Source organism: Boleophthalmus pectinirostris, unplaced genomic scaffold (genome assembly GCF_026225935.1).
Source record: "Boleophthalmus pectinirostris isolate CB_2022bp ecotype Guang Dong unplaced genomic scaffold, ASM2622593v1 HiC_scaffold_12, whole genome shotgun sequence".
Lineage (NCBI taxonomy): Eukaryota > Metazoa > Chordata > Actinopteri > Gobiiformes > Gobiidae > Boleophthalmus > Boleophthalmus pectinirostris.
In genome coordinates, this window is record NW_026571018.1 from 132,831 (window position 1) to 155,744 (window position 22,914).

At 40.5% G+C, this 22,914-nt stretch overlaps 1 protein-coding gene across 1 annotated transcript; it reads right to left on the minus strand.

Annotated features, from left to right (window-relative positions):
* Nucleotides 1-1,147: 1,147 nt before the first annotated feature.
* faxdc2 (fatty acid hydroxylase domain containing 2) lies at nucleotides 1,148-22,891 on the minus strand. The gene is made up of 10 exons (XM_055148315.1): nucleotides 22,806-22,891; nucleotides 15,284-15,309; nucleotides 14,508-14,608; nucleotides 14,155-14,257; nucleotide 13,173; nucleotides 12,183-12,304; nucleotides 3,840-4,045; nucleotides 3,521-3,626; nucleotides 2,700-2,866; nucleotides 1,148-2,211 (listed from the first exon to the last, which is right to left on the minus strand). Exons 1-10 carry the CDS (start codon nucleotides 22,828-22,830, stop codon nucleotides 2,055-2,057), a joined length of 1,014 nt encoding a protein of 337 aa, XP_055004290.1. The 5' UTR covers nucleotides 22,831-22,891; the 3' UTR covers nucleotides 1,148-2,054.
* Nucleotides 22,892-22,914: the final 23 nt, after the last annotated feature.

The following is a 22,914-nucleotide window of genomic DNA, read 5'->3' on the forward strand; positions in this document are numbered from 1 at the left end:
AAAAATTAAAACGTGCTGTTGCATGACAAGGTACAGTCTCAAGAATTTATAAACTTTTACGTCACACTAAAGGGGATGTCAATAATTCAACAAAAAATCTATGGGTACGTGATTTGAGAATGCCTATTACTGCCTCACAATGGGAAACAGCACTGCAAAACTCCACAAAAATTTCTAAATGTGCGAGATATAAAATTCTGCAGCTCAAATTATTACATCGAGCTTATACAACACCATATATATTAAACAAAATGGATAACAAATTATCTAAACTGTGTTGGCATGGTTGTGGGGCAGAGGGCACACTCATACACATGTTGTGGCATTGCCCTGAAGTGAAACAATATTGGAGCATTGTAATGGATTATCTGTCTTGTATGTTTGATGTGCAGATTTCTCTATGCCCGTTGTTGTGCCTGTTTGGAATAAGAACTCAAGATTTGTCATCCCAAAAATTGGACCACATATTATCACTGGGTTTTTTATCAGCAAAACGTATTATTATGATGAACTGGAAGGAACGCAAACATAAGTGCTTCGAGACAGACAATTGGTACAAAGATTTTTTTGATTTAATTTCTATGGAGCAGGCGGCTCAATCGTTGAACACAAAAAACAAACGGACTGTTGACCTATGGACTGTGGCAAAACCCTATTTGGGCAAAGCACAGTAAAATAAGAATAACATACTCTTGGATAATGTCAAAATATATGTGTATGTAAATGTTTGTGTCACTGCATTGAGAAACTCTGTACTACACCCCCCCCCCCCCCCTTTTTTTTTTTTTTTTGGTATTATTATCATTATTTATTATTATTATTATTATTTATTTTATTTTTTTTGTATGTGTGTTTAGTTAAGTCTGTATTATTGTGGATGTGCTGGGTATCCAATCCCATAAATTTGACAAATTATAAATAAATTGGTGATTGGTGTATTGGTTCTCAAGACCAATCCAATTAAAATATAAAAGACATGTCCAGTGTTTTTATTACTAAGGATTGTAATGCTGATTTTCCAGTGAGTTGTTTTGCCCTAAAAGTGACCAATTACAAAACTATTCACATAACTGTCGAGTCAGTTAATTTGACCACCAGATGTCGCTGCTCTCTCGACATTTATAATAAGTACACCCGCAACAAGAAGCTTTAAACACTTATTTTACTCAACATTCAATTTAAACATACACTTTAAAAAACACAAAAATTACTTAAACAATTACAGAATAATTCAAAATACAATCTTTAAATGGAGGCTTTCGGAGCATCGTTTGCATTGCTCTGTTTCCAAGTGCAAAGTTTAAACATTGTGATAAAAGTGTTAAACATGAGAATTTAAGAGTAGTTGAATACAATCCATAAAGTATACTACCTGTTTGTCTCAGGTTAGCTTAGATATTCACCATTATTGTGCGTATGGCTTGGCTAGTGCAACAAGGAAATGAAAGCAAACACATTTTGTTAACTCTTGTCTAAACATACATGAAATGAGGAAAATATGTGAAATCTAAATTATAATTATTTTACCACTGTGAAAAAATGAAATTCTTTAGTGTCATAGTTGGTTAGAGATTCATTAAGTGCACTTTTTGTTAAGCTTACAATGTCTTTCAGAAGCAGTTACCTTAAAAATGAATTTCAAGTATTTTTTAACTGTTTTGTGTTAAATATTTGCCCACTATCCAGAAGGTAGCCGATTCAGATCTCCCATGAGTGCATAATATTGCTCATTGACAAAACTAGGAAGGGCATCTGACGTAAAAAATCTCTCAAATCATAATGTTAAATGTTTTGATAATAAGTACTTGAACATCAAACTATACACATTAATAATACATTTAAATAGTTGAATTAACTGGTTTCCTTAAATATATAACTCATTAAATTAGGATGCTCTGAATGCATAAGGTAAGTGAGGAATAACTGGACCACAGCAAACCCTTTAAAATGAACTTGCTCTGTTTTCATGTTTTTAAGACAGTAAAAATCAGGTACAGTGGGTTCCAGGCTCCAGCTGCAATAGATGGGGACCTGCTCACAGAGTTACCCCAGGTTCAGAGGCCTTTCTTGGGCACGTCAGGGATGCTCTCGGTCAGGGGGGTCAGGCTGGTGAGAAGTGTGTGGCGTTCGTACTGTTTGGTTTGACGGAACTTTGAGTCGGTGCCGTGGAGTCTGTCTAAGATCCCGAGAACACCATAGCACTGATTAAACCTGAGACACAGAACAGGGCTCATGGTTAAAGGGCCCATATTACACTTTCTGATGTATGCTATATAATGTGTCCTCATCACAAACAGACCTGGAGTTGTGTTTTGTTTCACTCACACATATTTATACACACAAACCCTGCAGATTGGGATGCCATGTGGTAATACAGAAAGTGCTCCACTGTATTTTTAAACTCCATATTTCTTCTTTGGAATCATTCAGATAATTTTAGCCCAGGAAATATCAGTCTCTGCTGAACTAAAGGTAAAAAGTAGCTGTAATGCACATTTGTTGACCTGTTTTATGGTTCATATATTTGTAATTCTTGAACCTGGCTCAGTCTCTGTCAGTATACATAAAATAAACACTCTCTCACTGAATAACGCAAGTTAGTTTATTTTCTAGGTGAATTCTAAAATGTGGTGAGCGCCCCCTGCAGTATGCATGCACTACAGTCCCCACAGTCCCGTGGCGTTTGAGTGGGCACGTACCTGAGGTGGTGGAAGTCGTGGAACTCTGGTGATGGGAGGAAGGGCAGATGGTACCCACAATGAGACACAGTGGTGCTGATGAGGGCCAGGCAGTACCACAGACACGTAGTGCTGAGGTGAGAGCCCAACAATACTGGCCCGATCGCTACGGGCAACATGTTTGAGATCTGACCCAACACACACAGAGGGTTAAAGGGTTAAAGGGCATGTGACAGCTTTTCATGTTTTTCTGATTCTGACTTGCTTTGGTTGATAGTACCTGTGCTAAATATTTATCATAGTTTTACATCAGTTAAGTGGCAATTTGTGGGAAAAACTTCAGAAGAAAGGTAAAAAATTAGAGGAAGGAGCTCAAGTTCTAACCATAGACTGTATAAAGAAGTGGACGTCCCCATATGGGGTCAGCTCCAGTCGAATGAGGCTCATCAAGGCTGGCAAATTGTAGGGCCGAATTTGGAACTTGTTCCATAATAGGAATGGGAATTTATTTATAGAAAATACAGCAACCAGGCTCACTTCTTATTTGGTACGCACTGGCTTGCAGGTTAGCTATGTCCATTTATATACACAGTCTGGGGTTCTAACACATAATCCTTCTATCCATGTCATCAACATGGAAAACTCATTTCAAAATGCAGAAACAATTTATGCAGAAACAAGGCATTTTTGTGACAGAATAAACAATAAAAAAATAAAGGTATGATTGTTGTGATTTATTTTTATTAGTCTCATCATAAATATTGTGCAACTCTGATGAGGTTTTGGCCTTTGTTTTGTGATTTCAGGGGAAACTGCAGTTGTGGTGGGGCAGTTGTACTGACCACATGTTCCAGAGGGTGGGCGTAGATGCAGACTATGCCGATGGGAGCTGTCCACTCGTGGTGCTGTTTGTGGAAGGTCTTGTACAGACTGGGCTGGTGGAAGAGTCTGAGAGACAGAGACACCTGTGTATACATGTGTGCAACACTCGAGGGTGCATGTCAGTGTTTACACATTTATGGGTTTCAGATGACACCACAACATTCTTTAGGCCGATTTAATAATTATAATAATGCATTAGTTTTATACAGTGCTTTTCCAGACGCTCTAAGTCATTAAACAATTTACGCTTCCTGTACCTGTAACAGCACTTTCCTGTACCTGTGGGAGTAGTAGAACAGCACTTCCTCGATTATGGCGAAGGCAGTCAGCTCCAGCAGAGCCCAGTGGAACGTGGGCAGCTCGGGGCCACAGGGCTGTCCCCTGTAGGACATGAGGTGGTATGCCGCCACCACCATGGCCCCTGAGATGCACACCTGGTTAAATAGCACAATCTTCAGGGCGTGACGCAGCTTGGCAGGGTCCACCTAAAGAGCAAAAACAAAAGAGTCTGAGATGAGAATTAGCGCTTGTACCTGATTTAACCCCCCATGTATCTGAGCTAAATGTGTCTTGCCTTGGTACAGATATTGTATAAGCAGCTCTTGAGGTCAAAATAATCTGCTATGTACTGTCTGCATCTAATTATCACACGTTTTATTGCCTAACAATCAGGAAATGCACATTAGCATGCTAGTTGTGCATTATTGTAATGTCAAAACTCAGCTCTGGCCTCTGAAAGTTGTGAAAAGTGCTTATAAATTCATCATGGTGAATAATTAGGACGCTCTGAATGCATAAGGTAAGTGAGGAGTAACTTTGGAGCACTGCAAACTGTTTCAAATGAACTTTTTTTTAAAGACAGTGAAAATCAATTTCTGAGGCTGAGACAAGCACAGATGAGTCTTTTAAAAGGTGAAGTATATAAGCCTTGTCTCCATGGAGACTGTGTCCTACAGTATGGCACTAGCTTGTGTTTATTCAGTTCCTGGTGTGTTTATTCATAAAATTCTTGCTGGGTCGCCTCTCCACTGACCTGACCAATCACTTGGCCCAGTAATGTCACAAGCTCGTCTCAGTTCAAATAGATAAGTTTAATGCTATACTGTGAAACACCCTGACCAAGGAATAACATCTCCATGGAAACAAGCAGGCGGCAGACCTTCCACCAGAAACGTTACCTTCAACTTAACACAAAAATAAAGAAAAACAGACTACCACTCTGGAATAAGTATACCTTAGTCAGCCTGAATAAAAAATAAATAAAAATTATCAGGTTCAAATCTGTCTCTGACCTCATCTGAGAGTATGACACATTGTAGACCAAAAAGATAATAAATAAATTAACAAGTCTGTCCAGGTCTGAGGCTACAGTTTTATGAGTAGTCTGGCTGTAGTATCAGAATTTCATGTTTTACTGCTTCAAATACAGCTGCTAAACACAACAATACAAGTGGATGGCATTCAAAAAACTGGTTTAGTCCAGGTTTAGTCCTGAGCTAGCATAGTTCTGGTTTAGTTCTGTTTTAATCCTGGTTTAAGCCTGTTAAATCCTGATCTAGTCCTGATTTAGTCCTGTTCTAGGCCTAGGTTTAGTCCTGGTTTAGTCCTGTTCTAGTCATGGTCTAGTCCTGATCTAGTCATGGTCTAGTTATGGTCTAGTCCTGGTTTAGTCCTGGTCTAGTCCTGATCTAGTCATGGTCTAGTTATGGTCTAGTTATGGTCTAGTCCTGGTCTAGTCCTTGTTTAGGCCTGTTCTAATCCTGGTGGAGTCAGGACTAGTCCTGATCTAGTCCTGATGTAGTCCTGGTCTAGTCCTGGTTTAACCCTGGTCTAGTCCTGATCAAGTCCTGGTTTACTTTCCCTTTGACAGTGTTTTCCTGTGTGTCTGGATTTAATCTCTCCTTGATGATTGAACTGTTGTAATCTGAGGTAATCTGAGGTCAGAGTGTATCAGCGCAGTGTCCCGGAGGCATATCAGAGCTGGACTTTGGAGTGGACACATGGACAGGCCCATGGAAAAAGTATAGATGTAACTGCACTGCAAAGCATAATCTAATCACACTCATGTTCCTCTCCACACTCACCGAGAAATACACCAATTACATACTGTATGTAGAGGACTCTGCAGATTCAAGCATCAAAATCAACGAGTGCTGAATATTAAAGCGGACCTAGTGTGCCTGTGTCTGTTATATAGTTATAATCTCTGACACCTGTGGAGCATTGTGTTAGAATTTCTACATTCTAAATCACTATATTCATCTAAAATTCTTAATAAAGAAAGAAGTTCACTGAGTTAGAAAACTGCAGTGCCCATTGGGATCTGACATCGTATTGCCAATAAAGAAAATAAAACTGGAGAACAAAGTAAGTACAGAGGATTGGACATGTGAAAACAGAGTTTGATCAGTAAAATGAGGCCTTGAAAATAAGTAATTAAAGATTGCCCAAACATGCACAAATCAGTCCAAATACAAACTTCAGAGTGTAAATGAGAAGGGAAAACACTCTGATTAAAACTCTGAAAAGTTCTTTTAGTATAATAAAGCAGCAGGTTAGTTGTATATTTCCAGAGAATCGTTCACTTTGGTATAAAAGCATGACATTTGGCACAGATACTCTCGAAGGGCCACTTTTTGGGAAAAAGGTGTTGGCCACCCAAAAATTCAAAATGGCGGCAATTTTTTCAAGATGGCTGCTATTTTGTCTAATGCTCATTATGTCCAGTATTCAAACATAGTGTAGCATTTTGTGAAAATACTCTGTTCAAATCAAAACGACAACCATTGTTCAGGATGATCACCACCATTTTTCAAGGTGGTTGCCATTTCTCTTAAATCTTTACCTCAATTTATCAAATGGTGATGCTCTCATCAAGATTGGTACAAACATTCTTCAAGGAACATTCTCATGGAAAAAGGTGTGTGCCACTCAAAAATTCAAGATGGCCACCGTTTCTGTCAGAGCTCAGTTGAATGTGTTAAGGAACGTTTAGTTTAATCGAGTGAATATCATGACACAACCAGGGCACTGGTGACTTCACTGCTGTGAAACTCAGCCTGGGCTTCAGTGTCAGCTCATCTAGTTAGACTTACACTGTAGTTCTTGACACGTAGTAATAGTTTAGTGTCCCAAATGCGTCTAACAGCCCCTCATCAATTAGCAAGAAATATATGGACTTAGATCAGAGTCCTGCACGGGTCCATTTTTGGAAACCTGCACTCGCACAGTACAGCACCACACCCGCCCAGAGCCATTAAAATCCACCCCTTACCCACCCGTGATAAATCAGGGTCAGCCCATTAGTCCAACAGCCCAATAGTCCAGGACTAAACCAGGAGTGAACCTACGCCGTGTCATTAGTGGATTATAAATATATACACACCACAACCGCTGAGCTGATGGCTAGGACTACACCAGGACTAAACCAGGATTAAACCAGGATTAAACCAGGATTAAACCAGGACTACACCAGAACTACACCAGGACTACACCAGGACTACACCAGCATTTAGCATAAATATACATTTATGCAATTAGCATAAATATTTACACACTGCAACCGCCGAGCCAACTGCCAAGGCTACACCAGGACTAAACCAGGAGCGCAGCCGCTGAGCCATTCTCCTCCACTGATGGTTTTATGTAACAAAAACACTAAAATCTCTCTGTTTGGTCCATTGTCCTGAGAAAAGACCAGGAAACGGCACTTGTTTCCAGGGCAACGGACGTCCTGGACGCACGTTAAGTATTTTTCTACCCATTCGTTGTTCATTTGATTCACCTGACCCGCCCGTGTGTGATCACTACCCACCCACAAAATTCCAGAACGTTAAAATCTGCCCATTTCAGCAATTATTTGGGTGCACAGTGCAGGACTCTGAGATAGACAGCTGCAACTGAATTGACAGGTTGTGCCAGCGAGGGAGAGCTGAGCCAAGGGTAACAAGAATATTTATATATAATGTTATGCTTGGATCACTTTTGAATGATTTATATAATAACCATTTAATAGCAATGGTGGCCATCTTGAAAAATGGCCACCATATTGTAGGGTGACCATATTTCAGTTTGTCAAAACCAGGACACAATATGGGGGGTGGGAGGTGGGGCCTTGTCCTTGACATTGAGCTACTCTCACCTGGCAAAGCTTTTTAATGTTTTTCGGTGTGCCTGCTTTGTACACTGTGCACATGGCCCACCACTTGTCCCGACTGACTGTTTGTGTCGGCTCGCTCCTTCTGACTGCACGAGAGCCGCTCAATTTAATGGCCCAAAGACAGAATATGAAAACCCAGGCATTTGCATCATTTTATAAAAAAAAAAACCCCCGGACGGCCAGGAGAGGACGCAATAAATGTCCGGGAAAAAACGGACGTTTGGTCAAAAAGCCATTGGCCTGTCAAAAATTCAATATGGTAATATTGAATTTTTGACAGGCCAATAGCTTTTTCCAAAATAGTAGCCCTTAGAGAGTACCTAGGCCAAAGTGAACTTTTTTTTACTAATTTGCTGCACTGTAAAAGGTCTTTAACAAAAGGAAAGTTTAATTAAAGCCGCAAGCGGCGTCAAACGGCCCTCACCTGTCGCACCCGCAAACGCCGCGTCCACAAATGGTGTGCCCCGCCAACACCATGCCCTAAACGCCGTGCCCGCAAACGCTGCACCCACAAACGGAGCAATGACATAGTGTGCCTTTAAATATTATTTGCACCCCCTGCTGGCCAACCATGAAAAATGCCCATGTCAGTAAGATAGGTTTTTGCATCTAGTCAATAATAGAATGTAATTCCCAAGTTTGGTACAATTCCGATAATGTTGACGTTTTATGTGTATGGTAGGGGGCGCTATGGTGTTCAGTTTTCATATGTTTTATAGTGGATTATATTCAGACTGAGATCATGCATTAGTGATTAAAATTTCAGCATGATCGGTCTAAGACTGTGCATGTAATATATTTTTTTTATATACAGTCCCTGAAAAAAGTCTTGTCGCTTATCCATTTTGTAGAAACAAAAGCTTATAACCTGACTTTAAATTAATCGATTGGTTTTAGAAATGTCTCATATGAAAGCTAAAACCCTCCCAAATTATGCTCTTGATAATTAACGCTTTGGTCTCAGGGTGGATCAGTCAGTGTTGTCAGAGGTCAAGTTGCAGTTGCGTCTGCACCATCTTGCTGGGGTCGCCCCCCAACCTCCCATTGACTTATATTCATTTTAGCAGTAGTAAATATGAGCCAGGCCTTGGGCTTGGGTTACTGGGATACTGCTGTTCGTGCCGGGGGCGACCAAGGACAATGTTGCATGTCGTCTTGTCGCATTCGGACATGCGCACGTCGCTCCCCATTCGCTCCGCTTAGCGGAAGCAATAGGCCCTACGCCCTGTCGGGGCTCGGGCCTAATACTTGTTAGGATGAGGATCGCAGTTCAGATGAACCTGTGCTGGTGAGAGCACACAAGTCATCAAAACTACAGTGTTGGGTCTGGTTAATAGTCCAGGCATCAGCCTGGACTATTAAGACTAAACATACTGGAAATGAGCACTGCAGATGAACTGGAATTCAACTGGAATCAAATGTAATCATGATTTCAATGGCCCTTGAAAGACAAGCTCATAATAAACAAGTAAACACTGCACACTCTCATCTTCTCCTGCTCCTTCCACTGTACAACCTCATGACTTACTGGAGGTGGCACATCACCCGCAAGATTCCATGGAAATCCAAATTAAAATCACACTTTGGAACATTGGAGACACATAATATATCATAATGTAGCCAAAGGAACAACATTTCCATGGACATCTTCTATGTCTTCCAGGACATAGAAGAGTTTATGGAGATGCAAGCCCACCACAGTAAGAATGTAGGTTTTTATTTGTTTTTCAATAAAAACATCCAAATGGGAAGAACACGCTTTTAAATAAGTCTATTTTTTGGCAAAAGCTATGCTACCCAGCTAGCCCTGAAATGTAATACAATCAGTGTTGGGAAGGTTACTTTTAAAATGTAATCCCCTACAGATTACAGATTACACACCCCAAAATGTAATTTGTAATGTAATCCGTTAAATTACTTTAAGTGAGTAACGTAATCTGATTACTTTGGATTACTTGATATTGTCATGTTTTTTTAAATGACATGAATGTAGCAAACACATCCTCAAAATTCTTGTTTGTTGTCTTCAAATTGTCTGAGCCCAAGTCTCAAGAAACAAAGACCACGATATCTTAATGTAAGAGGTTTTGTCTGTTAAAAGACAGTAACAAGATAAGCCTTTCCTTCACCATATTAAAAAATATTATTGATAGAGAAATTATATGAGATCACCTTAAATTATGTCAACCTACTGTTAGGTGTCATGTTGTTTAGACCTGATTTAGTCCTGGTTTAGTCCTGGTTTAGTCCTGGTGTTAGTTCTGGTTTAGTCGTGGTTTAGTCCTAGTTTAAACCTGGTTCAGTCCTGGTGTTAGTTCTGGTTTAGAGGCGCACAGGAGGAAGCGCGGTTTACGCGAGAAAACACAGTCCACACGCGGCGCACGAGACGGCGGTGTCCGCGCTGTAACTATGGAAGGAGACGTGGTCCGCGGGTTCTCAGGTTAATGACGATGATGAAGGTGTGTGTTTGTGTTTGTGTGTGTTTGTGTGCACGTCCCCTCATGTGGCAGGTCACTATAGGACAGTAGTGCAGATATTATGAGTCTATGCAGGTTGTTTTCACCAGTGCCAGTAGCTCCGGTTTCACATTTAAGTTGTAGGTGATTTTATATTTGGTTTTTTTTATATATATATATATCTCACATCGGGAGAATTTCCAAGACACAAATGCGTTTTTACCAATGCACTGCTGCTTCCACTGTGTGACTGACACCGCCAACTTTAACATGACGTTTCCATCGCTCTTATTGCGCGCGTTCTGTTTGGGCTTCAGGCAATGAGTGAAATTACCGAAATAAAAAAATAAATAAATGGGATGTAGCACAAAATGTGAAAACAGGAAAATACCGCCTTGTAATCCACTTATTTCAGCAAAGTAACTGTAATCCAATTACCACTCATTGAAACAGTAACTGTAACGGAATACAGTTACTCATAATTTGTACTCTGATTACGTAACGGCGGTACATGTAATCCGTTACTCCCCAACACTGAATACAATCTACATCAAATATGTCAGAAAACTGCAGATGATGTGTTTATTGTGCTGAAAAGCATGCAGCGTTACTGTGAGTGGGCTTGCATCGCCACAAACCTGACTCATTTCTTCTCTATATGTCAATGGAAATTGTTCCAAAGTATGGTTTTCTGTCTCCATGGCATCATGACAAAGTGCAGATATCGGTTTGCAGTGGATTCATGTTTATGTTTATGTCAGTGTTAAAGTATAATGTGGAAAAACACAGCTCACATCAGATTGCACTTCTGTTGTTTTCATTCAGTTCTTGCATGTTTCATGTTATCACACCGATTATGTTTTTTATATTTTAGGAATTAAATGAAATAAATATATTTATTATAATAATAATAAAAAAACATGTGTGAATGAAACAAAACACAACTCCAGGTCTGTTTGTGATGAGGAAACAACATTGTAACATAGATCAGAAAATGGTGTAATATGGGCCCTAACGACTAAACAAAACAGACAAGGGAAGGCAAACAAAACACAAGTAGGCTAGTTCAACGGTCCCTGGTCCATTGCACTTTTATTGACTGATAAAATGATGCTTTAAGGTGATGTGCCGTGATAAATATGGCATATGCACTAGATGTATGGTAAAAAGACATTTACTGGTCAGTCGGAGACGGCCCAGAAACTCTCAGAATGTTTGATTTTGTATTTCACAAAGCTGTTCTGTTGTCACTTGAAGGATAAATAACAGCTGCTTCAGATATTTGTATTAATTTTGTCTTGTTTTATTTTTGCTTAAAGGAAATAAATGCTGTTTTCATTCTCTGGTATCGGTTCTTATCGGTTATTGGGTATCAGCTAAAATTATTATTATTAGTTCTTGGCTCTAGTCACTAATCACGTTCAACATTTGTGAATTCAGCTTTTGGAGATTTCATGGTAAAATACAATGTAAACATAGGCGAAAACTGTCCCTTGCTCCCATCTAAGAATATGACATCATCACATTGTAGAATCTGTTCATCTTTTACCATGGTGACACAATGCACACATTAGCAGACATTGTCAAAAAATTAAGATTAAGTCTGAAAACTCAAGAAAAATTATAAAATGTATTTAAACAGTACATTTTCAGGAAGAATACAAGCGTTCAAGGTCCTGTTTAGGAGTTTGATTCTCAACAAAAAGGTGAAAGTGACCAACTGAAAAACTGTTGGCTAATGCTAGCTAACGTGTGACAGTACTTTTATGTGTGAGAGACTCGTTTAACTCAAATCAGCTCATCTGTTGTATTTTCAGTTAAGTTCTGAAATTGTGCTCAGAGAGAGCAGTACTTGCAGTTAGCATCACAGTATGCTGATGACATCAGCTTCAAGTATCTCTAGATATCTAGTGAGAGTTACTGGGCTCTTCTGTTCTGTTGTGTCACTGACTGCTATTATTACATATATACAAACAAACACTTGGAGACAGATCTAATGACAGTTACCGGGTTGTTCTTGTCCTGTTGGATCCGGTACTTTGTGATGAACGAGGGTTTGGCAGTGATGTCCACGAACAGCAGCAGAGCATTAGTCAACCAGAACACCACAGTGGGCACCAGCATGGTCCCTGAGACGAAGAAGGGGGGAGGGAGAGAGGGAGAGAGGGAGAGAGAAGGGAACATTTGGACTCTTGGAGCATTTACATACCGTATTTTTCTGACTATAAGTCGCACTTTTTTTCATGGTTTGAGTGGTCCTGTGACTTAAATTCCGGTGCGACTTACATATTAAAATTTTCAGACTGACAACTGCAAGAGGGCGATCTAGGCTTGTGCATCAGGTTTCTGCGCGTGTCTTCTGCAGAAAAAGCCACTGTCCTGGTGCAAGTAGTGAAATATGCAGACGAAAATGGTAATTGAGCAGCAGAAAGTAAGTTTGGAGTGAGCGAGAATTTTGTGAGGGATTGGTGAAAAGCGGGGATGGAGAACACAGCTTCATGGCAACTGGTAGGATGCGCCATGCAACTTTCCTGGAAGTCATTGGATGACAAAGCATGGACTTCAGTGACAACTGAAATTGCGCGGAGTTGCTAAGAAGTGACACCGAGGCTGAAGAATGCAATGGATTCAATGGATTTAGTCATTTAGAGTGAGATCGTGACTTTGGTAAACTTATGTTCTGTTATTTATGCTCTAGTTATCTGACGTTAACATATTAACACCTGTTCAGCCTGTTGTTCTTTATTCTATTGTTATTATTATAACTTACATTTCTAGATAAAATGTCGGTTCCTGGTCCCTGATTTTATAAAATAAATTTCCCCCAAAAAGTGCGACTTATAGTCCGGTATGATGTATATGTTTTTTTCTTCTTCATTACACATTTTTGACTTATACTTCGGAGCGAATTATGAAAAATATTGAAAAATACAGTATATGTTTATATATGGTATGTTTATGAGGAATTAACTGATAAGAAAGTAGCTTAATATGGACCCTTTAAACTTCACAGTCCCATTGAGATGACTGTGCTCCTGTAGTCCTGGACAATGGGGCCCTGTACATGTTTTAGTGTTAAACAAATCCTGCACAAACACAGGCAAAATACATGTGTACATGTGTACACATGGCCCTACATGTGTAGACCTCGTATCCAGACACAGACCACAGGAGAGCTCATTTCCAATCCTGAGTTTTACAGTATTTGAACAGGAATGAATACACAAAATGAATATGTCTTTTTTGAATTGTCTGCCTGACAAGGAACTCCTAAGAGAAATGCTGAGACAAAGTCTAGTCTGTTGTCCAAAATGTGTGAAATGTCTGTCTGAACTTAAGTGCTTAAACTGAGACTACAGAGACAGGAGCAATTCTTTACAGAGCCACTCCTGTGTGGTCTGTGTCTCATGATTGTGTTTATATGTACAGATGTACAAAACAGCCAAATAAAAACACCAGGATCATGTAGAGCATATTAATATTTTAAGACCAAATTGAGGAGCCTGACAGCAGCAGTTACAGAGAGAGGGGTGACAGTTTTTCAATACAAAGTGAATTAGAGCCAGAGTCAGTGGAGCCAAAGCCCCTTCCTATTTGGAATGCAGTGGCTAGAGGGTTAGCTATGTCCATACAGTGTATGGTTACATGTGTGAATGCTCTAAGATCACCCCACAGTACAGGGATATGTGCTTGAGACTGTTCATAAATGTTTTACACTGCTTTGTAAAGCACTTGAAACTGTCTTACTTATAAAATGTGCTATACAAATAAAGTTGGATTGGATAGTGAGAGAAATATACAGGAGGGGCAGACAGCATGTTCCACTTTGTTGTGATGATGTTTATGCCGGCCCATTTGATACTGCTGTTTCCTAACACAGAAGGAATTTCTTTTAAGTCATTTTAGATGAATATTGTGTATTGTATTATAAAGCAGGCGCAAGACACAATAGTAATGAAAATATGAAAGTGCATCTCACCAAAGTAAAAAGAGTCTGGTCATGTCCCTCAAACCTCGAGTGAAGTTTGCTCCACTGAGTCTGCCAGAAGTCTCCAGATGCTCCCCAGAACTTCTGCAGGTGCCTAGAGCCAACAGAGGAAAAACATCACATCTATGTGAGACTGACCAGAGCAAAAACATACAGTAAATGCATAATGGTTTGGTTTGAGCTCCAACTCTGGAACTGGTTTAGTCCTGGTTCAGCAAATCCAAGATTAGGTCAAAATGGTGTGTACCTCTGATTTAGCAGAGTTGTATTGATAGAAACAATAACATACTAGTCTGTGTGTGTGTGTAATAAACATTGCTTGAGAAACACTGTGTGTTTTGTACCATGTGAGGGAGTTCCCAAAGGCAGCGAGAAACAAGATCCCAGAGCCAATCACAAACCCTGCTTTCTTTACCGAGTCCCACAATCCTCCATGAGCGTCCTGCTGGGGGGTGGGGGGTGGGGGGGGAAGGGAGGGCAGTAAAAAGAGCAGAGGGTCAGAAAACAAAAGTGAGTGAACTTTTTGTCTCTTTTGTGAGAAACAGTGAAACATGTAAAAGCATCTGTTGCAGGAGGGCAGAGCATCTGAAAAACAGGTTCACAAGAACAATAAGAGGCTGTTGTCTTTGGGGAGAGGCCTGAGCTCCACATGAAGAAATACTACAGAAACCAAAACAGATCAAATCCTCAACCAACCAAGAATGATGCAGCCGATTCTGGTCAAACCTGAAAATTTAATTAAAGAGCCTTTAATCGATTTCCAACCATGTCTCAGAAACATGTTTTAGTTTGAACTTTTAGACTCAAGTCAGATATATAAACTATAGATGTAGACTAATCCATTTTAAAACTACTATCCAATATAGATTCTCATTCGAGCAGGTATCGATACCACGTCATGATGATAAAGGACTACTCATAATAAAGAATTACTCAAACATGTGTGAGCTCCAGGCGTGGTTTTAAGGAGGTAGCAGCATTATCACAAGGTTTAAAGCTCACAAGAACCTACTTTGCTCAATATAGGACCTTTAAATAGTAATTATTTAATAGTAATTTACAGCACCAGTCTATTACATAACAATATTTGTTTAAAGAGGTGTGTTCAGGTGTATCTTACCTGTTTCTCAAATGTGTCCCTCATTTCTGAAACCACAAAACAAAACAAGTTTAAATTTCCTAGACCTATACTACATGTAAGGTCCTCAAAAGTATCAGGAATCAGACACTAATCAATAGCAAACCAATATTGAAACTAGATATTCATTTGAGTCAATACTAAAAACAGTCCCATTCACAAGACAGAATTGAACCTTTCCTGAATGTCTTTAGAATGATGTTGAGCTGGATCAGAACAAGTCTCAGAGCACATGGACCAACATGAACCTACTGCACCACCGACCATTACACACAGATAAGACACATGGGAATATAAGAGTTTTTTTTTCCATTTTCATAACAGTACTGGTATCAAGTCCTCCACGTCAAGGAGCAGCTGAGGTGGCTGGGACATCTGTTCCGGATGCTTCCTGGACACCTCCCTCGAGAGGTGTTCCGGGCATGTCCCACCAGGAGGAGGCCCCTTGGAAAACCCAGGAAATGCTGGAAAGACTATGCCTCAGGGTCCCCCCCAGGAGGAGCTGGAGGAAGAGGCTGGGGTGAAGAAAGTCTGGGGGCCTGATCTTGCCCCCAATCTTAGCACTATGGGCAAGTGCGGAGGGGGCGTGTCCAGGTGGGGCTGTGCTTTGCTGCTGGAGGCTGGAGTGGGATGGTACAAGTACATATATGGTGACAGCACCTGAACCAATCTGTGACCACTGTGGCATTTAAAATCACTGCCCATGTGGGTAATGTCTGTAAACTTTACCTCATTATGAGGCAGCAAAGAGGGGAGTAGGGAAGAGTTATGTACGTGTACAATAAAACAGCTCTGAAGTCCCACGATGCAAGTACACTCCAGCAGAGGCGCAAGGAATGTAGACTTTTGTATGGGCCATGACAGAACTGACTGGGTTTATGTTCCGAACACTCCACGAGCATGTGCGCCCCTCTCATGCACACGCACCGCTGTAAGCCTGAGCTCTCAGTGAACCCGCGCAATGATCCCTGTCCGCAAGAATGTGAGGAAATCGACATTGCAGCATTAGGACACAGACAGAGTAAGAAAACACACTTTAGGACATCAGTGTAAACAGCTTCATGTGAATGAGCAGCTTTTGTACAGATCCAGATCAAACCAAACTATAGAGCAGAGCTGAGCCGATGCAGGGAGTGGGTGAGGGGCTGTGCTCTGCTGCAGGAGGGCATCCGGACGACTCCTGCACAGCACACCAACATGTTATGCATTTATCATCCTAATATATTTCCAAATAAAAGAAGCCTTGAACATGTTACATGTTGTTTTTCAGTGGACTTGTTTGATAGGGGCGAGGCGCCACTAACAAAGTTAGGGGCGAGGTCTATTGTTCTTCGCCGGTTTCTTATTATTGGCCTGAGCCAGTAACGAAGTAACTGGCGAGGGGTATTGTTCTTCGCTGGTTTTTTTTTTTTTTTTTTTCTTTTTCCCCACATTGAATCGCATTTTTGACCCCCTGAACATGGACGAAAAGTCCCCAAACCGGGGTTCAGATCGATCGGCCCGGCGAAAAATTTGATAAAATGGGCATCGCATCAATGACCCGAGTGACCCGACTCCTAGAATTGGACCCCTATGGGAGTGTGGACAGGCAAAGTTTGTCGCAGGTAAATGAAATTCGGAACAGTGATAGAGAACAATGAGACAAGCCAAAAGATGAATGAACATTCGGCGCCGTTTCGACTTGAGTGTCTACAAAAAGATTCAAGTTCCCGGGGTTTGGTCCAAATGAGCTCAGATTTGACATGTCACATCTACAGACTCACAGAAGTTGCCAACTTTTTTTGGGATACTCCTTACGGTTCGCCCGTAGCACGCCGGCGAAAAACACCTTCATTTCCTGTTTTTTCGGTGACCTGTCACGGCCACAGGCATTGTCCTAGAGAGCTCAAATTCAAATCACAATTGTGTGATCTAGGCCTGAATGTAATGAAATATGAAATCTAATAAAAGTGAACTCTATAGCGCCCCCTACCATTGACATGAAACGTCAACATTATCGGATTAGTACCAAATTTGGGGTATAAATTCTATGTATGATTACAAGCAAAAAAGTTTATTACGGACATGATGCATTTTCCACCATTGGCCAGCAGGGGCGCAAAGACTCCCCCAACAAATAGTTAAAAAATTATTACACAGACAGGCTTAGTCTGATCGTGCTGAAATTTGAATCACTAATGCGTCATCACATCTTGAATATAATACACTATAAAACATATGAAAAGTGAACTCTATAGCGCCCCCTAGCATAGACATGAAACGTCAACATTATCGGATTAGTACCAAATTCGGGGATTAAATTCTATGCATGATGACAAGCAAAAAATTCTATTATGGACATGATGCATTTTTCACAGTGGCCAGTAGGGGTGCAACGACTCCCCAAATAAATAGTACAAAATTTATTACAGAAACAGGTTTTGTCCGATCGTGCTGAAATTTGAATCACTAATGCCTGATCCCAGCCTGAATATAATACACTATAAAACATATGAAAAGTGAACACTATAGTGCCCTCTACCACAGACATGACATGTCAACATTATTGGATTTGTACCAAATTCGGGAATTAAATTCTATGCATGATTACAAGTCAGAAAGTCTATTTTGGACATGGTGCATTTTCCACTGTTGGCCAGCAGGGGCGCAATGACTCCTGAAAATATTTAAAGGTGCATTATGTAACGTGTCTAATGGACGAGCTGTCGGCCTGGGCGGATGTCGGGAAGAGAGAGTGGCATGCCGGGGCGGTCGCGAGTCCCCGGAGGTCGCGTGGGGGGGCGGTGCGCGGCGGGGTGAGGGCCACCATCGCCGCGCGCGGCTTTAATTGGTCCGAGCCAGTAACGAAGTAACTGGCGAGGGGTATTGTTCTTCGTCGGTTTCTTTTTTTTTTTTTTTTTTTTTCCCCACATTGAATCGCATTTTTGACCCCCTGAACATGGACGAAAAGTCCCCAAACCGGGTTCAGATCGATTGGCCCGGCGAAAAATTTGATAAAACAGGCATTGCGACAATGCCCAAAGCCCCCCCACTCAACAGTGCCCCCTTGTAATTTGAAAATTTTGAAGTGAATGGGAGGCTGAGAGGCATATTTTGTCGTACGGTCACGAAATTCGGAACAGTCATATAAGTCAAGGGGACAAGCGAAAAAGCCAATCATTGTGCACCCCTATGACGAACAGGAAGTCAGCCATATTGGATCAAAAATTCGGCGCAGTTTTGACTTGGGTGTCTACAAAAAGATTCAAGTCCCCGGGGTTTGGTCCAAATTAGCTCAGATTTGACATGTCACAACTAAAGACATGAACTCACAGAAGTTGCCACATTTTTTTGGGATACTCCTTACGGTTCGCCCGTAGCACGCCGGCGAAAAACGCCTTCATTTCCTGTTTTTTCGGTAACCTGTCACGGCCACAGGCATTGACCTAGAGAACTCAAATTCAAATCACAATTGTGTGATCTAGGCCTGAATGTAATGAAATATGAAATCTAATAAAAGTGAACTCTATAGGGCCCCCTAGCATAGATGTGAAATGTCAACATTATCGGATTAGTACCAAATTCGGGGATTAAATTCTATGCATGATGACAAGCAAAAAAGTTTATTATGGACATGATGCATTTTCCACCATTGGCCAGCAGGGGCGCAAAGACTCCACCAAAAAATAGTTAAAAAATTATTACACCCACAGGCTTAGTCCGATCGTGCTGAAATTTGAATCATTAATGTCTGATCACGGCCTGAATATAATAAACTATAAAACATATGAAAAGTGAAATCTATAGCGCCCCCTACCATAGACATGACATGTCAACATTATTGGATTTGTACCAAATTCAGGGAATAACTTCTATGCATGATTACAAGCAAAAAAGTCTATTACGGACATGATGCATTTTCCACCATTGGCCAGCAGGGGCGCAAAGACCCCCCCCAAAAAATAGTTAAGAAATGATAACACACACAGGCTTTGTCCAATTGTGCTGAAATTTGATTCACTAATGCATGACCTGAATATAATACACTATAAAACATATGAAAAGTGAACTCTATAGCGTCCCCTAGCATAGACATGAAATGTAAACAATATTGGATTTGTACCAAATTCAGGGATTAAATTCTATGCATGATTACAAGCAACAAAGTCTATTACGGATATGATGCATTTTTCACGGTTGGCCAGTAGGGGCGCAACGACTCCCCAAAAAAATAGTAAAAAATTTATTACAGAAACAGGTTTTGTCCGATCGTGCTGAAATTTCAATCACTAAGGCATGATCACGGCCTGAATATAATACACTATAAAATATATGAAAAGTGAACTCTATAGCGCCCCCTACCATAGACATGAAACGTCAACATTATCGGATTAGCACCAAATTTGGAAATAAAAATGTATGCATGATTTCAAGCTAAAAAGTTTATTACGGACATGGGGTATTTTCACAGTTGGCCAGCAGGGGCGCAAAGACTCCACCAAAAAATAGTTCAAAATTTATTACACCCACAGGCTTAGTCCGATTGTGCTGAAATTTGAATCACTAATGCCTGATCCCAGCCTCAATATAATACACTATATGAAAAGTGAACTCTATAGCGCCCCCTACCATAGACATGAAACGTCAACATTATCGAATGTGTACCAAATTTGGGGATTACATTCTGTGCATGAATACAAGCCAAAAAGTCCATTACGGACATGATGCATTTTCCACCACTGGCCAGCAGGGGCGCACAGACTCCCCCAAAAAATAGTTAAGAAATGATTACAGACACAGGTTTAGTCCGATTGTGCTGAAATTTGAATCACTAATGTCTGATCACGGCCTAAACATAATACACTATAAAACAAATGGAAAGTGAACTCTATAGCGCCCCCTAGAATAGACATGACATGTCAACATTATTGGATTTGTACCAAATTCAGGGAATAAGTTCTATGCATGACTATGAGCAAAAAAATACATAACGGACATGGTGCATTTTCCACTGTTGGCCAGCAGGGGCGCAATGACTCCTAAAAAATATTTAAAGGTGCATTATATCATGTGTGTAATGGGTGAGCTGTCGGCCTGGGCGTTGTCGGGAAGAGAGGGTGGCGTGCCGGGGCGGACGCGAGTCCCCAGAGGTCGCGTAGGGGGGCCACTGCGCGCCGGGGCGAGGGCCACCATCGCCGCTCGTGGCTTTAATTTTTTTTATGATTCTGGCAATTCACTGAACGCACCACACCACACCCTCAGTCTGCTCCACTCCACCTGATATTTAGGCACGGCACACCTCCTCTTTAGAACTCCACCCCCACTAGTGCTAAGATTCGGTGCAAGATTGGTCCCTGGGACTCCCTGTGGACTGTTGCCCCCGCGACCTGACTCTGGATAAGCAGAAGAAAATGGATGGCTGTAGTATTAAGCAGAGTACTTTTCTAGCAACATGCATTTACTCCTACTTGTGTAATATGTGTATTGAAGTAACAGTATTCTTACTTGAGTAAAAGGTGTGGTGACTCTTCCCACTGTGAGTAAGGTTACAAGTCACAAAAGCTTCAAATATGATTTAGTTTGTCTGATTTTTGTGACCAGGACTAAAAACAGGACTAAATCAAGACTAAACCAAGACTAAACTAGGACTAAACCGGGGACTAAACCAGAACTGAACCAGTACTTAACAAGGACTAAACCATGGTCAAATCAGTACAACGCTGCAGAGTGGATTTGTTGTGAACTATGTCATTTCTTCAAATGTTACTGAAGTACAGATAATTAACCCATTTCTGTTATGACATTTTATATGTAATAATCCAACTTTAAAGGAATCTTGTGAATTCTTGTGAGCTTTTAGTCATGTTATAATGTTGTTACCTCCTCCTGGAGTTGTGTTTTGTTTCAGTCACACATGTTTGAGTAATCCTTTATTATTAGTCTGTGTTCATCTCCAAAGCTCAAAATGCTCTGTTTCATGTCATAACAAGGTAGTTTCAAGTTAAGATCGCCTTTTACCTTCAGTTAGAGATTGGCCATTCCAAGGCTGAATTTATCCAAATGATTCTAGTGATGGTCTATAGAATTTATAAACAACGGGAGCACTTCCTGTATCACCACATGAGATCACCAGGTGGAACAGAGTGTTTGAGAGAAGTACTCATCATAAATATATAGGGTTTGTGTGCTAAACATGTATGAATGAAACGCAACACAACTCCAGGTCTGTTTGTGATGAGAAAACAACATTATAACTACTCTAACAGATGCATTTCCTTGTTATTGCCTGGAGTAGCTCTTATGTAATACAGACAAACCGGAAAATCTGCAAAGTACTGCTACTCTCTCAAAGTAAAATCTCGGCTTTACAAACTATTATATAAAACTATTGTATATTAATGCTGCTGTACACCTGTGCTCTTCTACTTGTTCTGATCCAGCTCAACATCATTCTAAAGACATTCAGAAAAGATTCTGCTCTGTTCTGTCAATGTGACATTTGGCATATTTTAACATTAGGTCTAAGTAACAAATAGGTGGAGACAAATGTTTAAAAATAAAAAATATTAAAAGGTGCATTATGTAACTTTTCTGGTGAGTTTCTATGGCGAATTACCTGGAATGCTCCACAGTATGGCTTTAAATGAACATCTTGCATTTATTCGAGTACGGGTATTATATTGTTCAAAAAACACATGCATTCTTATCGTGAGTGAAGTGACCTCTTCACAGACCTGACAAGTAAACTGGTTTGACTGTGTCACCTGCCTCTCTTTATTTAAATAATACATACATTTAATACCATACTGTGGAACATTCCTGGCAAAGCAATAACACCTCCATGGATACAGCCAGTTTCAAATCCCTCTTTAAGTTGACTGGATAATTTTCTTTGTTGTGACGAAAACAAACAACAATATTTGGAACATATTTTACAGATAATATTCTAAAGCTATTAGTATTCCTTAACGAGAACGGTATGATCCAGTTTTTAAAAAAATTAAAATTAAAAGATTTTTAGATGCATTTTTACTCAAATTAATGCTTTTATGTACAAAAAATAATAATAATTAATAATAATAATTAAGCTAATGCGACACTTTTCCTATTTTAAAGGATAAACACGTGTCCACTCTTCTTCCACAAATCCCAGCCTTGGTCATCTTTCTCTGTGATTAATGTGGAGTTAAAACAGTTCTTACATTGACTTTTCTCAGGTAATTAAATTCTTCTGAACGGCTCCTTGACATGAAGGGGATTCGGATACCACGAAAGAGCAGAAAGTCCCATCACTATTGTATAGGCAAATAATACTGAGTAATAACGTGTTAAATCAATGTGAGAACAGGTGGGTAGTTTTCAGAACATCACAGCGTCTGATAAGACTTTGACGCATGGTTACGCACGAGCCGAGAGCCAAAACTCGGGATAAAATGCTCCATATTAGCATTTCGTCACTATTAAATATAAGATTCACACACAAACAAGTCCAAAACAATTATAACCCCGTGTTTTCCCGTCTCACCTCGCGTCTCCGTGTCCACCGTCATCTTTCTCGTCGTTGACCGCTGGTAACACTGCGCTGGCCAGCGTTTATTTACACCCGGGGAGCAGTCCTGATTGGCTGAGGCTCA